This window comes from Rattus norvegicus, chromosome 1 (assembly GCF_021556685.1).
Source record: "Rattus norvegicus strain SHRSP/BbbUtx chromosome 1, alternate assembly SHRSP_T2T, whole genome shotgun sequence".
Classification (NCBI taxonomy): Eukaryota; Metazoa; Chordata; class Mammalia; order Rodentia; family Muridae; genus Rattus; species Rattus norvegicus.
This window is the reverse complement of record NC_141534.1, coordinates 198,800,010-198,827,027: the sequence shown is the minus strand read 5'-3', so window position 1 is coordinate 198,827,027 and position 27,018 is coordinate 198,800,010. Positions and strand designations below refer to the sequence as shown.

Below are 27,018 nucleotides of genomic sequence, written 5' to 3'. Positions count from 1 at the left end.
TGCCAAGTGTGGCAACTGAGTATGAGTCTCAGGGGAGCACTGGCTTCCTCAAAGGCATAGCAATGCATTTGACAGCTGTTGGCTGTTATACATCTCAGGCATGTAAAATGTATTTGTATGTTTGGTTTAAGGGCCTCTGTTTCTTTGACACATCCCAAATGAAACCATAAGAATCACAGACTGAAAGACTGTGAACTATGAGTTCCAGGCAAGGTGTATGTAGGCTAACCAAGGCTACATAGTGAGACCCTGGCTCAAAAAACTAACCAACAAATATTCAGTGAGTGTGCATATTTAAAAAATACACTTTTGTTCCCATTTTTCAGGAGCTCAGCCTTCTTACTATTTACAATAAGATGAGATGACATCAGTGAAGACTCAAAACACTGTAATATGTGGTCTACTCCCCATTAATTTTAACTACCTTTTCAAAGGTTTTAAGATAAAATAAGCCACGAGTATCAGACGCAACACATTTCTTTTAACACTACACAGCTCTAGCTTATACCTTCACTCCCCACACAAGTTAGTTTTCATTTGTAACTTTCAGGGCTCTTTGTGAGCTACCCTGTCCCAGGCATGAGGCCAAGCTAAGGAGACCATCACTGAATCTGTAGTTAGGGTAGCCTTAGTAATTGCTGTAAGAGCAGTCTCCACAAAAGAGCCAGACTTTTCTATTTACACTCTGTAAATTCACGGCTATCCTTCATGAATTAAAAATATAAACACTAAAAAAAAAAAAAAAAAAAAAGAATCACAGACTGAGAGACACAGCCCGAATACAGCAAATACATAGGTGAATGCCAGCAGCAAACCACTGAACTGAAAATGGGACCCCCGTTGAAGGAATCAGAGAAAGGACTGGAAGAGCTTGAAGGGGCTCGAGACCCCATATGTACAACAATGCCAACCAACCAGAGCTTCCAGGGACTAAGCCACTACCCAAAGACTATACATGGACTGACCCTGGGCTCCAACCTCATAGGTAGCAATGAATAGCCTAATAAGAACACTAGTGGAAGGGGAAGCCCTTGGTCCTGCCAAGACTGAACCCCCAGTGAACGTAATTGTTGTGGGGAGGGCAGTAATGGGGGGAGGATGGGGAGGGGAACACCCATAGAGAAGGGGGGAAAGGGTTAGGGGGATGTTGGCCCGGAAACCGGGAAGGGGAATAACACTCAGAATGTAAATAATAAATACTCAAGTTAATAAAGAAGGAAGAAAAATAATCTCAAGTTCCTCCTGGGAGCTGTGTGGATGGACTCCTGCCTAGTGCTCCCTCTGCTGGACACAGCTGTGGAAACTGCTGGCCTTCCCCCTTCTCTTCCTCTGCATTCCTCTTGTTTAGAAGTATCTATAGCTACTGTACCAGGGACTTCTGTCTGCCTTCTGATGTTCTGATTACATCCAAGCCAGAACTTGTAGATCCCGTGTTCTAGAAGTCGTCATTGTGATAAATCATGCTCAGGGCTGGTGAGACAGCTCAGTGAGTAAAGGGATTTGCTGCCAAGCCTAACAATCTGAGTTCTATTCCCAAGACCCAATGGTAGAAGGAAAAAACCCATCTCCCATAAGTTGTCTTTTGACATCCATATGCATACAGAGGCATACCAACACACACACACACACACACACACACACACACACACACACACACACACACACACTTTTGATTAAAGAAAGCATGCTCAGTGGGAAATAGAGTAGGCGGTTCCAGGCTTACCTGTTTGGTAGTACCGCAGCCTGTGTAGGGAATTGTGAATATGACTTCCCTTTGTGTTATCTGAGGCTGACACTGGTAACTCACGTTCCAATCAGGAATGACAAGATCCCTGGCAGAGTAGCCCATGGACTGAAGATAGCTCCTGCTCACACTGGCTCGCATGTGATTTGACAGACAAAGGAGATCTAAAGGACATGAGAAAAGCATGCAGAGTCAGGATTTCAAACCCCACAACCCTCGTGAGGGTCTTTCCCCAGCTAAAGAAGCACAGATTGAGAGGGTTGATTCACACATGGTCTGCATGTGACATAAATGCTCAGAATAGAGTCACAATGACTCCAAGGGTACCCTATGGCTACACGCATCTTCATCCTCAGGAATGCTCAGGAATGAGGGCACTTAGATGTATAGGATTTTCTGGTATGGACCTGGAGATAGGATTTTTAAATATCCAAAATATTTTTGTCAAGTTAGCATTCTCCCATGAAGTAAAGCAACTGTACAATAAGACATTGGTGATGTCATTAGGTGACATTAGGTGATGTCATAAGGAGAAAGTTGATGCTTCTGATCCTGACCAGTTAGAGACCATGGATATCACCATGCTCAACCCTTCACCAATGTAGATATAGGTTCATATGGCTCAAACTGAGCCTCTGTTACAATAGCTGCTTATACTATGGTATCCAACTTTATCCATCTTCAGACAGAAGCCAAATGTATTAGGTCTCAGGATGTGACCAGTGATTCACACTCAGAGAGGGTCCCAAAGTGTCAAGCTTGGTGTCACCCACCACTCCTTCTGGCACTGTCTTCTCACTATCTGTTGAGAGCATCATCTTATACCTTCATACACTTTGCCGACCACAATAAGGCCAGTACAGCTCTCATCAGCCAATGCTGGGACCCTCGGCCCTCTTTTGGTCATCCAGAGTCCCAAGACTCACCACACAGTTGTTCTCAATTGACAATGCATGAGCTCAATCATAGGGGCCATGATATTAGAACAATCATTATGCTACAATCCCAGGACAATACAGGAACAGAAGGCTCTCAGTGGTGTCCCCAGTCCTAACAAGCTTTTGTTTTAACAAGGGAACTTACTGGTGGTATTATTGTCAAAGTCTGAGTAGTAGTCAGCCCGGAACCCTCTTCGAGTAACACTGTGATTAGTGATGAAGCGAACTGACATGAAGTTGGATGTTGAAGTGAAAGAGCCCATGGCCTCATCACAAACCCGGGCAATGAGAGGTGAACTGTGGTGGGGGCCATCAAAAATCTCTATATAGTCATAGTTGCAGCCCCCTTCCAGCCTGGAGAGACAAAAGGAACAATTGATGAGGGCTCAGATCTTGATATCCTTTGCCATGGAAACCCTAGTCAGGTTCACTATTTGAAAGAATAGAGGACTTTCTTAAATCCAGGGGAATTCATCTTGCCAAGATGGCCAAGGCTTGTCTTCAGACTGCCATCTAAGCTCACATGTAAGAAATCTATAAGCTCTCTGCCTGACTGCCCTTTAAATCAACACAGGAAGGTCACAAGAGAATTCTTGATTTGTTCCTTCAAAAGGCTTCCAGGTCCCTTCCAGAATGAAACAAGTGCCAATGACGTCAGAGTGTGGGGATGAACAGCGAAGGAAATAAACACTGGACCTCTGTAATGCTCAGGTTTCCCAGCCACTAAGATAAACACTATGTATACTATGCATATCCGAAAAGGGTGTTCATGATGGCACATAGAGCACTGCAAGGGGGAAAGGAGTTCATAAAAGGTCACAACCAGCGGACACTGCTATTGGGGTGCTAGAGAATATTGACATAGTTTCTCAGCCATATACCTCCCAGAATGATGCATGTATTAATGGGCTCTTGTAGATATCAACTCTGATCAAGAACATTTTTATTTGTAAGCATATGGGTGATAAGGACTCTGCTATAAGCAGTGGTAATGCTAGCACCCTGGATTTCTAAGGACTCAGAAAGAAAGGGTTCAGTGAGGAAAGGTCTATACAGAACAGTTGTGTTTGTATATTGTGCTCCCAAGGCTGTCATTACTCAAGCCACAGATCCTCCCTCCCACTGAGAACATTCTAAATACTTTCAAATGCTCTGGTGATCTCCTGATCAATAAGGTGAGTAGATGAGGAAAGCAGGCATTCTAGACCCTTCTTTTGACTAAGGATTGGGAAAGTGGCACCCCAAGGACATAGTGCAAATTCATGATAACCTGGGACTTTAAGAGAGTATTTTCAAATTCCTGTGCTCTTGCAACGTTCACCATCCTCTATAGGCAGTCTACTCTTGCCCCACATCAAGCATATAACCTGTATGGTAAATGCCAACTTGACTATCACCCCCAGAAATTTCAAAAGCACCCCACATTCTCTAACATCTGCTATGCACCCACACTTACTGCACATCTCTGATGACCACAGTCACGCGGTAGTTGTTTGGAACTTCAATGTTCCACAAACATCTGGCATTATTAGGATAGCTCCCAGGGTAGAATGGGCTAGAAAATTGCCCAGAGAATCCAGTCAGGAAACCTCCACAAGTATAGTTTACTGTCATGGAAGAGAGGAAATGCAGATGAACCCCAGAACACACTGCACACCTGCCTGGCATGGGGAGAGAGGCTTAAGGAACCCAACAAAAGTTGGCCTAGCCCTGGCTCACTCATTAAAGCCTAGGGATTGCGCTCTCTCTCTCTCTCTCTCTCTCTCTCTCTCTGTGTGTGTGTGTGTATGAGTGTGTGGGAGTATGTGTGTGTGTGCATGAGTGTGAGTGTGTGAGTGTGTGTGAGTGTGTGAGTGTGTGTGTGTTTGTGTGTGATCTAATGTTCATCAATAGTTGAGGATAACACAGATACGTGTTGAAAAAAGGTCTTTCACTGAACCTGGAGCTCATTGGTTAAGCTAGTAATCTCTAGCTTTCACTGACAGGCAGACAATGGTGAGGAATAGATCACTTGAATGCAGGTTCATGGACTCTGGATGCAAAATGAATCTTAGGCCCCCACCCTTGGGTTGTTTCCAAAGATCATTGAATTTGCTAGTGGGGTGCTGAATCTGATCAGTGCAGATATCTAAGAGCAAGGATCATGATTATATAGCTCTTTGTACCTATCCAGCTCACAGAGTCAAATGTTGCAATCCTCTTGCAGAGACATAGTATTCTGGTTGAGATTGGAAACATATACCAAGAAGGTCGTTATTAAAGACTTAGAGGCCAACTAATGAATCCAATCCTGTGATTGGATGCTGAGAGCTTTGAACAGATTTACAGATTAATCATTTGATCGAGGAATTAGATGATGGGGTCTGGTTGAATAAAGTGGGTCACAGGGGCATGTCCTATAAAGATATACCTTGGCTATAGTACCTGTCTCTCCCTTTAAATAATGTGTGTGTGTGTGTGTGTGTGTGTGTGTGTGTGTGTGTGTGTGTGTCTATATGTCTCTTTCTCCTCCCTCTTATCTTTGCTCCACCACAGATTTTAAATAACATACTTATCATAAGAAGGACTTGTCCAAACTAGAAAGGGAAACAAAGCGGGATTAGAATGAGATAGCATGAACCAATGGTGAAACCTGACATGGCTGGGACATGGCATGCAGGGGCCAGGAAGTCACTGTGACTGGGAGACAAGGACTCATCTCATACAGAGCCAGAAATACCCAGGACCACACTCATGGATGCCCACCTCAGGGACAGTTAGGTGATCCAGACCCACTAGCAACTTTAATTCTCTCCTAAATGCTGTCATGAGGACTCTCAGTTGTCCCCCAACACACAATCCATGGATAAGACAATGCTTTGCCCAGGATAGATCCTTACAGCACCAGGAAAGCACTACTCAGTAACATATGTTAAGTACTGAAACATTTCTATTCCACTGGGCCAGGCAAAGGCTGATGTGAGCTCCTTTTCTACTTTAAGGAAAACACAGAAGGTTCTGGGGCAGCAATATCTCTGTAAATCCCTTCCCATTCTGTAGCAACTGCCTGGTATCGTGAGCAGAGCAGAGAAAGAGGGACTCATAGGATTGAAGGACAGCTGGACTCACCTGGACCAGGAGAGGGAGTCGGATCAGGGACTGTGAAATGAAAAAAAAAGCCTTGTTAGATGAAAAGGTGACTAATATGGAACCTGGGTGGGTGACAGTGGGCACAATTTGCTTTAAGCTGTGCTCAGCCCCCACCACAGAGTAGGAATTGGTAGCCATCTATACTCCCAGGAAGATTTTTTTGGTGAGAGTCAATTAGTATTTCACCTTCTGGTCCTTCTCCAGGTGACAAATGTGTCTGGACAAGGTAACAGGCTGAATCTTGTATTTCATAACTGTCCAGTGATTCAGATGTTAAATGGCCTTGTCCAGACCAAATTTTTACATGGAATGATCTAGTCCTCAGTATTAGGGTTAGGGTTGGGTTAGGCTTGGATTGGATTGGGGTTAGGTTTAGGGTTAGAGGGTTAGGGTTTCGGTTAGGGTTATGGTTATGTTTATGGTTAGGGTTATGGTTATGGTTAGGGTCGGTTAAAGTTAGAGAATTTGTACAGTGTGTGTGGTTGGGTTAATCCCAACCAAATGTCCTTGAGGTAGTGAAATGGAAGGATTTCTTTTCTAGGGTACAGATAACTCTCTTATCCTAAAACGTTTTCTGTACAAACACATATTCACAGCACTAGCCATTAGGCCTCATTCAGAAAGCCTTTGGAATGGTACGGTCTGAGTAGACTGTGCTCCCCAGAGTACACTTTGAACTGCTGAATGCTCATTGACTCAGTACTTTTCTCAGCCTCTAGACTGCAGTTCCCTTATCCCCACAGAACCTGACTGTGGTAGAAGAAACACTGAAGCCAGCGATTTTCTCCTTGATTCTTCTAACAAAACTAGAAGTGAAAATGACTAATATCCCTTAGATGTGGGTTACCAGTGACAATTTCCACAACCAGCCTTGTAGAAAGAAGTAATACTCCCAGTAAAAAAAATAATAAGGCAATTTCAGTAAATAAGAAAGACACATTCATTGAGGGAAAAGAACTAAGGATAAGAAGGGATCATGGAAGAAGACAGTAGAGGTTTTCCCCAAACTCACGTGAGCAGATGACTCCTGCATCCTCAACATGGCGACAATTATGGACAAGCCAGCCAGGGTGACGACAATTCCACAGATGAGACTCATACCCAGAGCAAGACACATCATCCAGGACAATGAGCCCTGAGCCCTGACCAAACCAAGCATTTCCTGGAGCAGACAGAGCAGAGCCACAACCGAGCTGTCTGCAGACCACATTGGCATCATTGATGTCCCAGCTGTTGTCGCACACGGTACCCCAAGAGCCTCTGTACAAGATCTCCACTCGGCCCTCACAGCGGTTTGTTCCATTTACCAGTCTCAACACCAATGAAGAATCATTTCCTGAGATAAAGTGGCACTCATTAGATAAGTTCCATTAATGCGACAGTCAGGTATCCCCTGTACTCATGGTGAAAAGGCTTTCCTTGAGGCTCTTTGATTCAACAGGCAGGTGATAGTGGTAGCAATCCCTTAGATTGCTGGGAAAAGGTTTCTGCACCCTGGACACAAAGGATCTTCTGGCATAATTAACACCTGTGTCAGGGGCTATTTCAGATGCACATGTGTTTGCTGATTATGGGTGTCACTGTCTTTGGAGAACAGAAAAACTACAGGAAGTACTATGCACTCTACACATGTTCCTTCTGTTCTAAATGGCAGAGTCCAGGACTTAAGTCTTCTGTCAATGTCATAGTGTTCTGAATGGAACAGGAAGTGTACCCCCAAGGCTAACATTGAAGACCTCAAGTCCTGATGATGAGTCTAGTCCCATGAGGGCTTAGACGAAATCTGTTTATACATTCTGGGATCAAGTAAATAAAATAGATTTTTGTGTACAGAGTGGATCACTGCAGATGTACACAAGAAAAATAGACCCTACTTCTAATTCCTTTCTTTCTCCCTGTCTTTCTGAGCTGTGCTCCATCACGGACTTCAAGAAGATCCCTGAATACCTGTCTCTTCCTAAACTCTTGGTTTAAATACTGAAAACAGACATGCAATAAGGAGGATATGTTGATGGCCAGTAATACGGGGGAAAACAAAGACAGATTCTGAATCAAGGTTCTGTGAAGGAACTCATGGTTCAGAGTACATGACATTTGACACAGACGCCCTGTAGCTGACTGAGTAAAAGACTGTTCATACCTTGAAAGCAAGTGTTGGCCCTAACCATGCCCTCATGTGTCCAACAAATTGGCAGTGGGGTATTCCTGAAAGCCTGGAGAGCTATAAGTTTGTCATGATGGACATGTCAAAAGTGGTAAAAGAATTATGGCATCTATACCTTAGGAACCTGAAAGGAGCAGTCTCTTCTGTCCCTAAGTAACAGGATGTGAAGATTTGCACATACTTGGCCCAGGGAGTGGCACTATTAGAAGGTATGGCCTTGTTGGAGGAAGTGTGTCACTTTAGGGGTGAGCCTGGGATTGGGGAAGTCACATGGGACATTGTCATTCTCACAAGGGAACTTACTTGTGCTGGTGCTGATAGGAGTAGAGTAGTAGTCAGCTTGGAACCCTCTCCTCGTGACACTGCCATTTGTGATGAACACTACAGACATGAAGTTCTGGGTTGAGGTGAAAGATCCATTGGACCCATCACAAACCCGAGCAATGAGAGAAGAATTGTATTCAGGGCCATCAAAAACCAGGATGTAGTCAAAGTTGCAACCTCCTTCAAGCCTGAGGACACAGAAGAAACAGTCTCTTTTTCTGTGTCTGGAATGTGGTGTGAGGGCACACATCCCAGGGACCATTGTGCTGATAACAGTGACTAAATGCATCGTGTGAAAGAACAGTTGACTTCCCGGAATGCAAAGGGAATTCATCTATCTCCCCACACCCAGCACGCCTGGTAAAACTCTGTCTCTTGGGCTCACAGATATGTAATCATTAATATGTCTCCTTGAACACCTTTACATAAACACAGGAAAGTCAGCTGAGGATATTCTAATTGGTTCTTTCACAGAGTCCCAAGTTGTCTTCAGGATAATACAAATATCACTAATAAATAAGAATAAGGCAGAAGTATACCCAAGGCAGGTGGCAGAAAGATAGCTCAGAGGTTAAGTTCACTGCCTGCTGCTCTATAGGACTAAGGTTCAATTCCCAGCACCTACAAGGAAGCTCACAAGTAAGTTTACCTCCATATCCAGGGAATTAGACACCTTCTTTTGACCTCTGTGGGGACCAGGCTCACATGCAGTTCACAGACATACATATACATAGAAAACACTGACACAACTTAAATATAAATTTAAAAAAATGTAACAACAAAATTCTCCACAAGACATGTCACTGGAACTCTCTGGCCCCCGAGTTTCTCATCTACTGAGAGCAATACCACCTTCCCTATCCACTGAGAAACTCTGAAATGCAACCATGAGAAAATACTATATTACCAGGAGGGGCGGGGAAGGTTGGAGTGGAAGGTGTCTTCATAATATGTTACTGTACTTCAGCAACTGTCAGTGGGGTGCTAGCAAGAACCAGACTGAGGGGCCTTGTGCATAAAAATCTTATGCCCATCAGGTATACTCTTGAATTGTTCTAACAAGGTGACTGCTATAATGTACCCTGGGACTTTAAAACAGTATTTTCAAGTTCCTGTGCTTTCCCACCCATTACAACCTCCTTGGGTGACTCTTGCTCCACATCAACAGTGGACCCTGTATTGTAAATGTCAACTTGACTGTTTACTCCATGAATTTCAAATACTCCGTGATTCTCTCTAACAGCTACTTTGTACACACACACACACACACACACACACACACACACACACACACTTACTGCACATCTGTGAAGACCACTGTCACACGGTTCATGCTGGAGACAAAAATTTTCCACAAACATCTAGCGTTGTTAGGATAGCTCCCAGGGTAGTATGGGCTGGAAAACTGCCCAGAGGGTAGGGTCAGTAAACCTCCACAGATGTATTCTGCAAACAGAAAAGAGTGGAAAAGCTGCTGAACCCTGCATCACACTGCACAGGTGTCTGGCAAGGGGCAGAATCAGGTTTGATCAAAATTCCAAGGGAGGAATGGGGCAGGAGATAACCTAGCCCTGATCACATTCTGAGGACATGGAGGACCCCTTCCTTGTGTCCTCTCTTTGGGGTAATCTCTTTGCAGGTTGTTCAGTAAATGGGTGGATGAAAATGGAAAGGTCTGTCAAAGACACAGTCTTGTGTCTCTGTGCTCAAACCTTTCTTTGGATCGCTATGACTCCCTGGTTAGCAAATGATTATAGGTAACTAGTAGTACAGGGTTTCTACTACCTGGACACAAATTATCTGGGTGTAATTAACACCTAGCCCAGGGGTTATGTCAAAAATGCATGTCTTTGCTGATTAGATTCTCTCTCTCTCTCTCTCTCTCTCTCTCTCTCTCTCTCTCTCTCTCTCTCTCTCTTTCTCTTTCTCTCTCTCAAGAAAAGAGAGAATCTCTAGACTCTGAACCTATTTCTGCTATTCTGACTTACAGCGTCCTGAACCTAGGTCTTCTGGCAATGCTACGGTGTTCTGAATGGGATAGGGACTGTCCACCAAGGGCTCATATTGAAGACATTGGGTCCCACTCATGAGTCCAACCCCATGACTGCATCCTGAGAGCGCCTTCCAAATCTGTTCATTATTTCTAAGATGGAGTAAATAGGAGATGGACAGAAGATAGGCCCTCTTTCTTATTCCTTGTCTTCTCCTTGTCTTTCTGAGCTGTGCTCCAGAATAGACTTCAAGAAAATCCTAGAATTCCTGACTTTTTCCAACCTCTTAGTGGAAGTGCTGAAAGCTATGCTTTGGCCTCATCCCAGACTTACCAGAGGAAGAATATTTTGTAGTCCACCAATCTGGAGAGGGAAACAGAGCTGGATTAGAAGGAGGGTTTGTGCAGTCAATGTTCTGTCAAGGCATCGGTGCTTGGAAATAGAAAATGTTAGACGCAGAAGCAATGTGGCTGAGATAACAAAGTCCTTTTCTTCAGAGCTTGTGGTGATCCTAACCCTGCTCTCATGTCTACATTGTGACAAGAATGTGGCCCTGAGTCCCAGGGAAAGTATAACTTTGTCCTGAATGACAATTGCTGGGTAAAATAATCGTGCCTTCTATACTTTAGGAACCTGACCAGAACAGTCTCTGTTGTCCAATGTCTCATGACTCTTGCAAAATACCACGATTTCTAAATAAATTGCTTAGGAAAGGGCATCTGTAACAAATGATTTCTCCAGGAGAGTGAAGTTCAGCAAAATGGATTAAGTGCTGCAATTCTCATATCTCACTGAGTCAAGCAGAGGGTGAGGTTGGCTCAACAGAAGCTACCTTCATGGGAATGCTGAAGGTTCTGGGGCTGACAGAATACTGAATGGAATAGGAAGTATTCAAAAAGGGCTCAGATTGAAGACCTGGGTTCCCACACATGAGTCCAACTCCATGATTGGAATCTCAGGGTCAGACCAAAGCTGTTCATTAATTCTGGGGTGGAGTATATAGAAGATTGCATGTATAATGGTTTTATGACTTTATACACTGTAAAGTTTACCTTGCATTATTTTAAATTTCGACTTTTCTATCCCACTACCTTTCTCCAATCAGGACCTGGCAATGGAAGCTTTATACCAAGAAAATCTTGTCTCAAGTTTGTTTAAACAATTATTACAGTTTATTCTCTGCCTTGTTAATAAATGCTGATTGCCCAATATCTGGACAAAAGAGACTATAATGGAAGCTTCCTCCAGCCATGGAGTGGAGAAAGGGAGCAGGGGGTTGTTTCAGATCAGTCATGAAAATAAAGAAATGAGCCATGGGTAGAAGGACCAAGAAGATACCATGAGAAAAACATCTGTTTCCTTCCTGGTTGCTGCCGCCGCCGCAGAGAGCCCTTGGGCAGCACCCCTCGAGCAAACTTGAGCCTCGGGACCACAGGTAAGACCAACTTGTCTGCTGCAAGAGAGCTGCCTGGTGAGATTGGGACACACAGAGGCAGAGTTCATCTAGGACCGGGCACGTCCTGTGTTTGCCGGGGGTCCCACGCCCGTGGATCCCGGCCCGCAGCAGCTCTCTGCTCCCAGAACCCTTGGGAAAGAGGCCTCACCGCCTGGTCAGGTGTGCACTCCTGAGGCTGCAGAGCGGAAGAGACCACCAACACTGCTCACCCCTGCCCACATCCCTGGCCCAAGAGGAAACTGTATAAGGCCTCTGGTCTCCCGTGGGGGAGGGCCCAGGAGTGGCAGGACCCCTGCCTGAGACACCGCCTGAACCTGAAGGAAACAGACCGGATAAACAGTTCTCTGCACCCAAATCCCGTGGGAGGGAGAGCTGAACCTTCAGAGAGGCAGACAAGCCTGGGATACCAGAAGAGACTGATCTCTGTACATACATCTCGGACGCCAGAGGAAAACACCAAAGGCCATCTGGAACCCTGGTGCACTGAAGCTCCTGGAAGGGGCGGCACAGGTCTTCCTGGTTGCTGCCGCCACAGAGAGCCCTTGGGCAGCACCCCGCCTGGTGAACTCAAGACACAGGCCCACAGGAACAGCTGAAGACCTGCAGAGAGGAAAAACTACACGCCCGAAAGCAGAACACTCTGTCCCCATAACTGACTGAAAGAGAGGAAAACAGGTCTACAGCACTCCTGACACACAGGCTTATAGGACAGTCTAGCCACTGTCAGAAATAGCAGAACAAAGTAACACTAGAGATAATCTGATGGCGAGAGGCAAGCGCAGGAACCCAAGCAACAGAAACCAAGACTACATGGCATCATCGGAGCCCAATTCTCCCACCAAAACAAACATGGAATATCCAAACACACCAGAAAAGCAAGATCTAGTTTCAAAATCATATTTGATCATGATGCTGGAGGACTTCAAGAAAGACGTGAAGAACTCCCTTAGAGAACAAGTAGAAGCCTACAGAGAGGAATCGCAAAAATCCCTGAAAGAATTCCAGGAAAACACAATCAAACAGTTGAAGAATTAAAAATGGAAATAGAAGCAATCAAGAAAGAACACATGGAGGCCCATACATATACAGCCACCCAATTAGACAAGATGGATGAAGCAAAGAAGTGCAGACCGGCAGGAGCCGATGTAGATCGCTCCTGAGAGACACAGCCAGAATACGGCAAATACAGAGGCGAATGCCAGCAGCAAACCACTGAACTGAGAATAGGTCCCCCGTTGAAGGAATCAGAGAAAGAACTGGAAGAGCTTGAAGGGGCTCGAGACCCCAAAAGGACAACAATGCCAAGCAACCAGAGCTTCCAGGGACTAAGCCACTACCTAAATACTATACATGGACTGACCCTGGACTCTGACCCCATAGGTAGCAATGAATGTCCTAGTAAGAGCACCAGTGGAAGGAGAAGCCCTGGGTCCTGCTAAGACTGAACCCCCAGTGAACTAGACTATGGGGGGAGGGCGGCAATGGGGGGAGGGTTGGGAGGGGAACACCCATAAGGAAGGGGAGGGGGGAGGGGGATGTTTGCCCGGAAACGGGGAAAGGGAATAACACTTGAAATGTATATAAGAAATACTCAAGTTAATTAAAAAAAAAAAAAACAAGAAAGAACACATGGAAACAACCCTGGATATAGAAAACCAAAGGAAGAGACAAGGAGCCGTAGATACAAGCATCACCAACAGAATACAAGAGATGGAAGAGAGAATCTCAGGAGCAGAAGATTCCATAGAAATCATTGACTCAACTGTCAAAGATAATGTAAAGCGGAAAAAGGTACTGGTCCAAAACATACAGGAAATCCAGGACTCAATGAGAAGATCAAACCTAAGGATAATAGGTATAGAAGAGAGTGAAGACTCCCAGATCAAAGGACCAGTAAATATCTTCAACAAAATCATAGAAGAAAACTTCCCTAACCTAAAAAAAGAGATACCCATAGGCATACAAGAAGCCTACAGAACTCCAAATAGATTGGACCAGAAAAGAAACACCTCCCATCACATAATTGTCAAAACACCAAACGCACAAAATAAAGAAAGAATATTAAAAGCAGTAAGGGAAAAAGGTCAAGTAACATATAAAGGCAGACCTATCAGAATCACACCAGACTTCTCGCCAGAAACTATGAAGGCCAGAAGATCCTGGACTGATGTCATACAGACCCTAAGAGAACACAAATGCCAGCCCAGGTTACTGTATCCTGCAAAACTCTCAATTAACATAGATGGAGAAACCAAGATATTCCATGACAAAACCAAATTTACACAATATCTTTCTACAAATCCAGCACTACAAAGGATAATAAATGGTAAAGCCCAACATAAGGAGGCACGCTATACCCTAGAAGAAGCAAGAAACTAATCGTCTTGGCAACAAAACAAAGAGAATGAAAGCACACAAACATAACCTCACATCCAAATATGAATATAACGGGAAGCAATAATCACTATTCCTTAATATCTCTCAACATCAATGGCCTTAACTCCCCAATAAAAAGACATAGATTAACAAACTGGATATGCAACGAGGACCCTGCATTCTGCTGCCTACAGGAAACACACCTCAGAGACAAAGACAGACATTACCTCAGAGTGAAAGGCTGGAAAACAATTTTCCAAGCAAATGGTCAGAAGAAGCAAGCTGGAGTAGCCATTCTAATATCAAATAAAATCAATTTCCAACTAAAAGTCATCAAAAAAGATAAGGAAGGACACTTCATATTCATCAAAGGAAAAATCCACCAAGATGAAGTCTCAATCCTAAATATCTATGCCCCAAATACAAGGGCACCTACATATGTAAAAGAAACCTTACTAAAGCTCAAAACACACATTGCACCTCACACAATAATAGTGGGAGATTTCAACACCCCACTCTCATCAATGGACAGATCATGGAAACAGAAATTAAACAGAGATGTAGACAGACTTAGAGAAGTCATGAGCCAAATGGACTTAACGGATATTTATAGAACATTCTATCCTAAAGCAAAAGGATATACCTTCTTCTCAGCTCCTCATGGTACTTTCTCCAAAATTGACCATATAATTGGTCAAAAACGGGCCTCAACAGGTACAGAAAGATAGAAATAATCCCATGCGTGCTATCGGACCACCACGGCCTAAAACTGGTCTTCAATAACAATCAAGGAAGAATGCCCACATATACTTGGAAATTGAACAATGCTCTACTCAATGATAACCTGGTCAAGGAAGAAATAAAGAAAGAAATTAAAAACTTTTTAGAATTTAATGAAAATGAAGGTACAACATACCCAAACTTATGGGACACAATGAAAGCTGTGCTAAGAGGAAAACTCATAGCGCTGAGTGCCTGCAGAAAGAAACAGGAAAGAGCATATGTCAGCAGCTTGACAGCACACCTAAAAGCTCTAGAACAAAAAGAAGCAAATACACCCAGGAGGAGTAGAAGGAAGGAAATAATCAAACTCAGAGCTGAAATCAACCAAGTAGAAACAAAAAGGACCATAGAAAGAATCAACAGAACCAAAAGTTGGTTCTTTGAGAAAATCAACAAGATAGATAAACCCTTAGCCAGACTAACGAGAGGACACAGAGAGTGTGTCCAAATTAACAAAATCAGAAATGAAAAGGGAGACATAACAACAGATTCAGAGGAAATTCAAAAAATCATCAGATCTTACTATAAAAACCTATATTCAACAAAACTTGAAAATCTTCAGGAAATGGACAATTTCCTAGACAGATACCAGGTATCAAAGTTAAATCAGGAACAGATAAACCAGTTAAACAACCCCATAACTCCTAAGGAAATAGAAGCAGTCATTAAAGGTCTCCCAACCAAAAAGAGCCCAGGTCCAGACGGGTTTAGTGCAGAATTCTATCAAACCTTCATAGAAGACCTCATACCAATATTATCCAAACGATTCCACAAAATTGAAACAGATGGATCACTACCGAATACCTTCTACGAAGCCACAATTACTCTTATACCTAAACCACACAAAGACACAACAAAGAAAGAGAACTTCAGACCAATTTCCCTTATGAATATCGACGCAAAAATACTCAACAAAAGTCTGGCAAACCGAATCCAAGAGCACATCAAAACAATCATCCACCATGATCAAGTAGTCTTCATCCCAGGCATGCAGGGATGGTTTAATATACGGAAAACCATCAACGTGATCCATTATATAAACAAACTGAAAGAACAAAACCACATGATCATTTCATTAGACGCTGAGAAAGCATTTGACAAAATTCAACACCCCTTCATGATAAAAGTCCTGGAAAGAATAGGAATTCAAGGCCCATACCTGAACATAGTAAAAGCCATATACAGCAAACCAGTTGCTAACATTAAACTAAATGGAGAGAAACTTGAAGCAATCCCACTAAAATCAGGGACTAGACAAGGCTGCCCACTCTCTCCCTACTTATTCAATATAGTTCTTGAAGTTCTAGCCAGAGCAATCAGACAACAAAAGGAGGTCAAGGGGATACAGATCGGAAAAGAAGAAGTCAAAATATCACTATTTGCAGATGATATGATAGTATATTTAAATGATCCCAAAAGTTCCACCAGAGAACTACTAAAGCTGATAGACAACTTCAGCAAAGTGGCTGGGTATAAAATTAACTCAAATAAATCAGTTGCCTTCCTCTATACAAAAGAGAAACAAGCCGAGAAAGAAATTAGGGAAACGACACCCTTCATAATAGACCCAAATAATATAAAGTACCTCGGTGTGACTTTAGCAAAGCAAGTAAAAGATCTGTACAATAAGAACTTCAAGACACTGAAGAAGGAAATTGAAGAAGACCTCAGAAGATGGAAAGATCTCCCATGCTCATGGATTGGCAGGATTAATATAGTAAAAATGGCCATTTTACCAAAAGCAATCTACAGATTCAATGCAATCCCCATCAAAATACCAATCCAATTCTTCAAAGAGTTAGACAGAACAATTTGCAAATTCATCTGCAATAACAAAAAACCCAGGATAGCTAAAGCTATCCTCAACAATAAAAGGACTTCGGGGGAATCACTATCCCTGAACTCAAGCAGTATTACAGAGCAATAGTGATAAAAACTGCATGGTATTGGTACAGAGACAGACAGATAGACCAATGGAATAGAATTGAAGACCCAGAAATGAACCCACACACCTATGGTCACTTGATTTTTGACAAAGGAGCCAAAACCATCAAATGGAAAAAAGATAGCATTTTCAGCAAATGGTGCTGGTTCAACTGGAGGTCAACATGTAGAAGAATGAAGATCGATCCATGCTTATCACCCCGTACAAAGCTTAAGTCCAAGTGGATCAAGGACCTCCACATCAAACCAGACACACTCAAACTAATAGAAGAAAAACTAGGGAAGCATCTGGAACACATGGGCACTGGAAAAAATTTCCTAAACAAAACACCAATGGCTTACGCTCTAAGATCAAGAATCAACAAATGGGATCTCATAAAACTGCAAAGCTTCTGTAAGGCAAAGGACACTGTGTTTAGGACAAAACGGCAACCAACAGATTGGGAAAAGATTTTTACCAATCCTACAACAGATAGAGGTCTTATATCCAAAATATACAAAGAACTCAAGAAGTTAGACCGCAGGGAAACAAATAACCCTATTAAAAAATGGGGTTCAGAGCTAAACAAAGAATTCACAGCTGAGGAATGCCAAATGGCTGAGAAACACCTAAGGAAATGTTCAACATCTTTAGTCATAAGGGAAATGCAAATCAAAACAACCCTGAGATTTCACCTCACACCAGTGAGAATGGCTATGATCAAAAACTCAGGGGACAACAGATGCTGGCGAGGATGTGGAGAAAGAGGAACACTCCTCCATTTTTGGTGGGATTGCAAACTGGTACAGCCATTCTGGAAATCAGTCTGGAGGTTCCTCAGAAAATTGGACATTGAACTGCCTGAGGATCCAGCTATACCTCTCTTAGGCATATACCCAAAAGATGCCCCAACATATAAAAAAGGCACGTGCTCCACTATGTTCATTGCAGCCTTATTTATAATAGCCAGAAGCTGGAAAGAACCCAGATGCCCTTCAACAGAGGAATGGATACAGAAAATGTGGTACATCTACACAATGGAATATTACTCAGCTATCAAAAACAACGACTTTATGAAATTTGTAGGCAAATGGTTGGAACTGGAAAATATCATCCTGAGTGAGCTAACCCAATCACAGAAAGACATACATGGTATGCACTCATTGATAAATGGCTATTACCCCAAATGCTTGAATTACCCTAGATGCCTAGAACAAATGAAACTCAAGACGGATGATCAAATGTGAATGCTTCACTCCTTCTTTAAAAGGGGAACAAGAATACCCTTGGCAGGGAAGAGAGAGGCAAAGATTAAAACAGAGACTGAAGGAACACCCATTCAGAGCCTGCCCCACATGTGGCCCATACATATACAGCCACCCAATTAGACAAGATGGATGAAGCAAAGAAGTGCAGACTGGCAGGAGCCGGATGTAGATCGCTCCTGAGAGACACAGCCAGAATACAGCAAATACAGAGGCGAATGCCAGCAGCAAACCACTGAACTGAGAATAGGACCCCCGTTGAAGGAATCAGAGAAAGAACCGGAAGATCTTGAAGGGGCTCGAGACCCCATATGTACAACAATGCTAGCAACCAGAGCTTCCAGGGACTAAGCCACTACCTAAAGACTATACATGGACTGACCCTGGACTCTGACCTCATAGGTAGCAATGAATATCCTAGTAAGAGCACCAGTGGAAGGAGAAGCCCTGGGTCCTGCTAAGACTGAACCCCCAGTGAACTAGACTGGTGGGGGGAGGGCGGCAATGGGGGGAGGGTTGGGAGGGGAACACCCATAAGGAAGGTGTGGGGGGAGGGGGATGTTTGCCCGGATACCGGGAAAGGGAATAACACTCGAAATGTATATAAGAAATACTCAAGTTAATAAAAAAAAAAGAAAAAAAGAAAAAAAGAAAAACATCTGTTTCCCAAAGATTCATATATATAATAATATGCAGGATCCAGATTAGAAGAGGTGGTAATATAATCATTTATTACCCAGCTATGGAGGTGCAACTTGAAGTAAATCTTGGTTTCTCTGTGTGGTTATTGAGAACTAGGACTGGTAAAGAAATACAGCCACCAGATTAATCTACTAATTACACTTATATTGAAATAATTAATTTTTACAAGAAGTAGATTTTTATGGACAGAGTAGATCACTTTGGATGTACACAGGAAACATAGGCCCTCTTTCTAATTTCTTTCTCCCTGCCTTTCTCAGCTGTGCTCCAGCTCAGACTTCAAGACAATCCCAGATTTCCTGTCTCTCTCCAACCTCTTTGTTAAATTGCTGAAAGCTACGCTTTGACCTCATCCAAGATTTACCATAAATTACAGTTATCTGCCGGTCTGGAGAGGAAAACAAAGCTGGATTAGAAAGGCCTGTGCATCAAGGTTCTGTCAAGCCCATGGTTCCAAAGCAAAAATATTGGGCACAAAAGCACTGTTACTGAGAATAAACTCCCACCCCTTTGAGAGCAAGTGGTGACCCTAACCATGCTCTCATGTGTCCACTATAGTGACAAAAATCTGGTCCTAAGACCCAAGTCAACTATAACTTTGTGCTAAATGACAGTTGTTTGGTAAAAGAATCATGCCATCTGTTACCTTAGGTACCTGACAGGAACTGTCTCTGTTATCAATTGCCTTGCAAAATACAATGGTTTCTAGGCAAATTACTAGGAAAGAGCTTCCATAGCAAGTGATTTTTTTTCAGGAAAGTAAAGTTTAATAAAATGAGTTAGCGGCTGCAAAGTCTCATATTTCACTGAGATAAGCAGAAGGTGAGGTAGGCTCAACAGGATCCACCTTCATGGGATGCTGAAGGTTCTGGGGCTGACAGAATACTGAATGGAATAGGAAGTGTCCACCAAGGGCTCAGATTGAAGACCTATAGTGCTGGTCATGAGTCCAACCCCATGATTGGATTCTCAGGGCTCAGAGCAAATCTGTTCATTAGTTCTGGGATGGAGTAAATAGATGAGTTTTGTGGACAGTGTAGATCACGTGGATGTACACAGATAAGATAAACCGTCTTTCTAATTCCATTCTTCCTCCTTATCTTTCAGAGCTGTGATCCAGCACATACTTCAAGAAGATTACAGAAGTCCTGTCTTTCTCAATCTCTTGATTGAAATGCTGAGAGCTATGCTTTGGTCTCATCCCAAACTTACCATCATAAGGAGTTGTAGGCAAGCAACATGGAGAGAAAACAAAGCTAGATTAGAAGGAAGGCCTGTGCATCAAAGTGTGCTCCAGATTCCTGGGCTAGCAAGATGGAAATGTTGGACACAGAAGCACTGTGCCTGAGAAACAGAGTCTTTTCTCGAGGGTACATGGTAGTGTTCACTATGCTTTCATATGTCCATGATAGTTCCAGTGAGGTGATCCTGGGCCCTAGGGCAATGATAGCATTGTTCTGAATGACAGTTGCTTCATAAAAGAATCATGCCATCTATACTTTAGGAACATGGCAAGAACAGTCTCTGCTGTCCCATGTCAAGTGATTCTTGCAAAAGATGATGCTCTCCAGACAAATGTCATAGGAAAGGGCCACCATAGCAAATGATTTCACAGGAAAGCGAAGTTTAGCAAAATTGATTAAGTGCTATAAGTCTGTGATTCTACCGATACAAGCAGGTGATGTGGGCTCAACAGATGCTGCCTTTGTCCTTTATGGAGCGTGCTGAAGGCTCTGGGGCAGATAGAATATGAAGGAATCCCAGCTACTCTGTAGCTGTTGGCTGTGACTGTGAGCAGAATAGGGATCGCTACCAACAATCTATTAACAGCTTGTGAAACTCCTTTTTCTTTAACTAAAAGCAAAGGATCATAAGAACGGCAGACAACTCCTTCGTCTTCATCTCTTAATAGCCAGTCAAGTTTTCAACCTGAGATGTACAAGGAGTCAAACCATGGTAAGAAGACACATTACCTGTTGTAGTTTCTGGGGTGGTAGTAGGCCACATATCTGAAAATAACAACAAAAAGTAATATTAGGGGACAAACGAACACACAAAGGTGTCCACACAATTCAGAATCCATTCAAGATCTGCACTTATGACTCATGCACATGGGTCCAACTCAGATTCTCATCCCAAAACAAAGCTCAAGGGACATCAGAATGCTCTGCCACCTCTCTCTAAGTGGGACATTCTTTTCTCTAAAAAGCTCTGTCTGGCCACTTGGGGATCCAAGTATGGGACAGGTACATGTGAATCCATGTCCCAGATTTAGATAAAGAATGGAGAAAGAGACAAAGGGCCAAAGGCAGCAGAGTGTCGAACATAGAAGAATTGTCTTTTCTGGCAACTGGAATCATAAAACATTCCTCGCCTCTCCATTCATCTCACATAGCATGGGGAGGTGACAATTCCACAAATATGGGTTGGTGGTCAGGTGACCATGCAGCACATACAAGTTGGTGGGAAGGTGACCATGGAGCACATAAAGTTTTGCAGAAATAGAGGAGAGTGACTTGGATAATGCTGATGGTTTCAGAAAGTCAAAGAATGTCCACATCAATTTGCAGACAGATCTTGAATATAAAAGGGCCAAAATCCCTTGGATGGGTGGCCTTTTATTCCAGTTACCAGTGTCTAAACCACTACTCTATCCAAATATTTGATGCAAACTTGGGTTGGAGATAAGAACGTGCCTCCTGAATACTAAAGCGGCAAAAGAAGAATATGTGTCCCCAAAATGGGATTCCCAAGAAAAGAGATCTTTCATGTAAAGATGCTGAAACTCACCTGGCCAGGTTGTGCTCTGGGTTTGGGCATCTATGAGAAAGAAAGTAGGTTAGACACAGAACAGAGAACCCATCTTAGACTAACAGGGGTGCAGAGTTGGTGTTTTTACACGAAGAGCTGATGGTCTGCATATAACCAGTGTACCCAGAAACCTAGATACATTCACAGAAATCTATCCTGCACCTTACAGCTAAAGCATGGACCTCAGTGTTCATAAGTCATTATCTGCAGTACAAAAGTAATGAATACTGATGGAACAGGCTACAAACTCCTTTGCATAACTATTGAAGTAATCAGCCAAAATTAGTCTCAGTGATGAGCTGTTGAAGACCCACTGAGGATATTGTTGAAAACATGTGGTCCTCCTTGCTTCACTGTTCCAAAATGGATTCTTCAAAGCTGATTCATGAACACAAAATATGTTACCACCCTGTGATGCCTATACCCTACTCCAGCATCCAGACTTCTGCCTGTGTCTGTCAATGAGTCATTGACTTTAGGGTAGTTACTGAGATAACCTAAAATTATTGTGGCTAATGACAGAAAACTATGAAACAAAAGAAAGTGGAGAGCTGCAACACACATGTCCTCTAAAAGCTCCATCTCGGTGAATTGTTGTCTGGGACCACGGGAAGCAGAGTCAAATGAATGTTCCTCGGCTAAAATAATAGATTATAGTTTTTTTGCACAGGAGTTGCTAGATACTAAATCTTGAAACCAGTACCTAGGAACTTTCAAATACTGTGGGACAGCTTACAAGAGGGAACGTGTGAAGACACCAGGATTTCTTCACGATGGGGCCCAGCTCTGCACCGAGGAAACTCTAGAGTTCCAAGACAGCTGTGTGAATTTTGGACAGTTCTCTAAGTGAGAAAAATTCAAAAATGCACAAAGAGTCCCAATATTGATGAAGCCCAAATACAGTACTGAGAAAAAAATTGAGTGACCTATAAAAGCCCATTGTGGAGAACAATATCTGATGGCATTTGGCTTATACCTGAACAGATGACTCCAGCATCCTCATGGTGGCCACAGTTATGAGAGAGCCAGCCTCGGTGGGAGCAGCTCCACAGATAGGCCTCATGTCCTGTACAGGCCACGTCATCCAGAACAATGGACTCAGAGCCCTGTCCAAACTGGGCACTTCCTGGGGCAGACAAGGTCCCACCACAGCCTAGCTGCCTACACACCACATCAGCGTCCTTGGTGTCCTAGCTGTCATCACACATGGTGCCCCAGGAACCCTGGTAAAGGATCTCCACACGACCCCGACAACTGTCTCCTCCATTCACCAGCCTCACAGCCAAACCAGAATCTGTTCCTGGAAAGACAAGGTGGTTTCTCTTGAGTTGGTCCTGTGTGGATGGTGGAGCTTGTGCACTGTGTGGGCAGCTCACACCTGAACCTTAAAGCAACATGAGATGTGAAATCCTCCTGCTGCTGCACCTTGGACACACTGTCCTGTAAAGAACTTTACCATCTCACTTGGCCTGTGAAACCTCATTTCAATGTCAACTATTTTGTTCTAGACATGAGGACCAAGTATGTCACCAGGATGTCTAGGTTTCTGAAAGCTGTGTTAGCATGAATTGAATCTGCACTGGACCATGACAAGATACCTCCTCCATCTTGTGCCTAAGGCCTTGGAGTGACATGCACTGAGGAAAGCCAGGTGTTTCAATAAGAGAGAAGATGCAGAGCCATCCTGACACTGCACATGCGCACACTCTACCTACACACTGTCCCACACTGGCCAGCAGTAAAGGAGAAAGAAGAGCACGGTGTTTCTGTGATAGACCAGAGGGGCAGAATGATGAGCTTCCTGCCTCAAGAGAACTTCATGGGTCCCTGGCAAAGGCACTCAACAGCTGCTCACACACAAGGTTCAGAGTTTACATCAGAATCGTTTCAGGTTCAATAGGAAACTATAAACCTGCAGAAGCTGCTGTGCCCCACTGACCTAGGTCAGGTAAAGGCTTCCATGAACTCAATCTCTGTCTGCAATGACACTGCACTAGAGGTCAACAAACTTTGTCACTGCTGGTCACCAAGACTACTGGTGTGAAGTTTTCATTGAAGTCAATGTTCAAGTCAACATGATTAAACAAGACAAAGGTCTTCACACGGTTTGCACTAGGTCTAAGCTTTCTCGCTGGTCACCCATCTGATGTGAATCACAATGGCATCTCATAAGAGGTCATCAGTCTCATTATGTCACCTAGCCTGTCTGGAAGGTTGTCTTATCTCGATCCTTCTAACCCCAGAGTCTCTTCTGACATAACACTAAATTTAGAGACCATGGATTTTGAAACCCACTCCCATGCTGACTGACTCCTCCACTCACAGAAAGAAATGGGCAGCAACAGGGTTCCCAGTGGAGGAAAGACATCTGGATCAGGAGGCATCCCCAACTTCTCAAAGTCTTCACAACACATACCCACCACCCTATACTCTTAAGTAGCCCAAGGAAGTAAATGCCATGCATAAAACTGGCATTATGACTTACACAGTAAGATTTATACATTTTTTGTTACCTATTGGTGTGAAATCAGGAACTTGAGTAGTCGGATCTGCATGTCCATATACAGATGGGGGAGAAAAATGTGTAAAAATTCTCCATTGAGAAAACCAATACATGCAAGTACAGACGTATCTGCTGATAAGGTTTGATTCAGGGTATGTATTGGGTAATGATATATGAATTGACACAGTAAGAAATCTATGTAGTCTTCAGAGAGTGAAGTCAGATAGCTATTACTTTCCTACATTTGACTTGTACTGAGCTCTAGGGAACTAATACAAAAATGAGGTTTCTCATGCTTAAATATGTCATTAACAGTTCTTAGCTAATTGCACTGTCTGATACACCCAATATAATATTCATAAGGAGAGGTTTGGAATGCGTTTGCCTTGTTTTTCTATGTGGGTTTTTTAAATTCAATATATCTCTGTATGTAGCCTAGCCTAAACTGAAACTCAAAATCCTCTTAAACTCAGTCTCCTGAATGCTAGAATAATGCCTCTCTCTCTCTCTCTCTCTCTCTCTCTCTCTCTCTGTGATTTTGTGTGTATGTGTGTGAAAGAGAGAGAGACAGAGACAGAGAGACATAGACACAGATAAAAACAGAAAGACAGAGACAGACTTAAAGAGACAGAGGAGAGTCAGAGACACAAAAAGAAAGTGAGACTATCTAGCTCGTTGTTTTTTTTTTTTACTTTATTTATTATTGTTCTAATATGTCCCCATTAGAAAAGACTCAAACTTGAAACAGACAGGTTAATATTACTGAAAAGGGCCCTGGACCTTGGACAAGACTTGATATAGTGCTGAGGCCAGGAGTGGAGATTTCTGGAGATACCTCTAGGGCCATGTGACCAACTTCTATCTGAGAAATCTTCACAAGGACTCTGGATATGGAAGGAGTTGAGCTCTCCCCACATAGTGGGTCCTGATACTAACAGCTCTACAAAAGTCCTCTCTCACAGGTCTCTCCCCTGCAATCTGATCCTGCAGTTGCATCATAGTACCTACCAGACCTAGCAAGTGTCTGCTACCAAAGAGTGTTCTGGAAGGTAATCAACACAGAGGAGAAAGTTGATTTACCCTGTACAGTTGTTACAAATAAGACAGGGGGAATCTTGAGAAGGAATATAGCTAGGTTACAATGAAGTCAACTTCATCCTTGAGATGCCCCCACTTGCCTGAGGAAGAGTAATGCCTGACATGACCTATGGGACATTTGTATTGCCTAAAACTCTGGGCTGGCCAGAAGCAATGACATGGAGGCCATGGATTTGCTGGAGGCCTAGGATCAAAAAGTCCCATGGAGAAAAGAAGGAAGAAATTTTCCTCTAAAGCCCAGACTGCCAGTCTCAACAATACTGATGTGCCACCAACACCTCTCACTGGAGGAACTTAGAGAGATGGGACAGGATCTGCGATGTTCTAGGATGGGGAGTACTGACATCCATGATGGTTTATTTGGCCTCAGACAAAGGGAAATGAAAAGGGAATGAGGTAAGCAGGGTCTTGCCTTTTTCTCCAGGCACTGAACGCAGAGGCCCTGCTACTAGACTGGCCAAGGTAGGAAGTGAAACGAGGGGACCTCAGCGCACTGAGAATGGTCAGCAGAACCCCTAGAAACAAGACCTCCTTGGTGGCCATTGAATACATCCTCTATCTGATTCTCCCCCAACATCCACAACTCAAGGACATAACCCATGGTGTATATTCCCATGTAGGCTTGAAGTTTTATTGAGAAATTTCCCTGGGCGCTTAAGACCCCATGGGTTCTGCCTTCCCCATCTTCTGATCAGTAGTGAGCCTGTGGGTTCTGGGGAAAATAAGGCCACAGGGACACAACATAACACAACTTACTGTCTGTGGTCTGTTCGGGTCCATAGGACACATCTGCAGAATGAGAAAGGAAGAATTCATTGGGTATTGATCCAAAATTGAGGAATCCAGAGGCAGGAGCTACAACCTCCCATGCTAAAGGTCTTTCATCACTAGAAATGCTGTGATTCTCCTGTGAGATCTGACACTGATCTTTCTTTAGTTTGACCCTAAAATGTTACCATGAGCATCCTTTGTCCTCACTCTACTTCATCTCTGCATCTATTACATCAAAAAAGAAAAGCTGTGCAAGTTCACCAGTATGTGATCACAGCATCAGGAAGTAGATTCAATCCCCATTTCATTAGTAGCCCAAAGCACAGATAAGAGCAAAGGAGAAGGCCTTACCGTTATTTGTGCCCCCGGGGTTCCACCAACCTTAATAAAGACAAAGCTCAGGTAAGAATTGGATCCACTGTGTAAAACAAAGTCTCATAGAGGGGGAAAAATTAACCTCAATTGCACTGTACAGCCATTCTCCCAGGGAACTTGTGGGTGGGATCGGGGTTTTACTTTTGGCCATGTGCACTGCCCAAGGTCTTTATTAAAATGATTTTTTTTCTGTAAGGAGAGGTACAAGCATCTGGACTGGGGGTGCAGTACACATCATGTAAGATGTGAGAAACAAGAGCAGGACATGGTGGCAAATCTTGGAATCCTAGAATCTGGAAACTACAGGCAAGAAGATCAGGAGTTCAGGGGTAGCCTTGCCAAAGTCTATGGTTAACATGGGCTAGGTGTGTCTTTAGAAAACAACTTAAAGTAAATGAGCAAACCAATAGCAACAAATGGTCCTATAACCTTGGTAACATTAAATTCTCATTAGGTTTAGGACACACAGGAGTTGGCCCAAGTGTGAAGAGGGCAGGTTATCCTTACATATCTTCTGCCAACCACAGATCCCTAAACCCAATTCATGTCTCCTAGTCAGAACTTCTGGCAGCAAGACTGATTCCAAGATTTCAGATATTCTATTTGATTGTAACATCAACTGAAATTTGAGACAGGAGGAGCACAAAAGGGAAGGCTGTGTTGA

General features: G+C 43.3%; 1 protein-coding gene across 13 annotated transcripts in view; it reads right to left on the bottom strand.

Annotated features, from left to right (window-relative positions):
* Window positions 1-27,018, bottom strand: part of LOC147996985 (scavenger receptor cysteine-rich domain-containing protein DMBT1-like) — a 175,464-nt gene that overhangs the window by 15,745 nt on the left and 132,701 nt on the right. For all 13 annotated transcript variants that reach the window (XM_087607979.1, XM_087608011.1, XM_087607995.1 and 10 more), the window contains 12 exons: window positions 26,331-26,360; window positions 25,965-25,997; window positions 21,587-21,616; window positions 20,770-20,805; window positions 10,624-10,653; window positions 9,598-9,745; window positions 8,279-8,487; window positions 6,824-7,147; window positions 5,791-5,820; window positions 4,139-4,289; window positions 2,828-3,036; window positions 1,724-1,908 (listed from right to left, as the gene is read on the bottom strand). In XM_087607979.1, coding sequence (XP_087464105.1) covers window positions 1,724-1,908; window positions 2,828-3,036; window positions 4,139-4,289; window positions 5,791-5,820; window positions 6,824-7,147; window positions 8,279-8,487; window positions 9,598-9,745; window positions 10,624-10,653; window positions 20,770-20,805; window positions 21,587-21,616; window positions 25,965-25,997; window positions 26,331-26,360 — 1,415 coding nt within the window. The remainder of the gene's footprint in view (window positions 1-1,723; window positions 1,909-2,827; window positions 3,037-4,138; window positions 4,290-5,790; window positions 5,821-6,823; window positions 7,148-8,278; window positions 8,488-9,597; window positions 9,746-10,623; window positions 10,654-20,769; window positions 20,806-21,586; window positions 21,617-25,964; window positions 25,998-26,330; window positions 26,361-27,018) is intronic.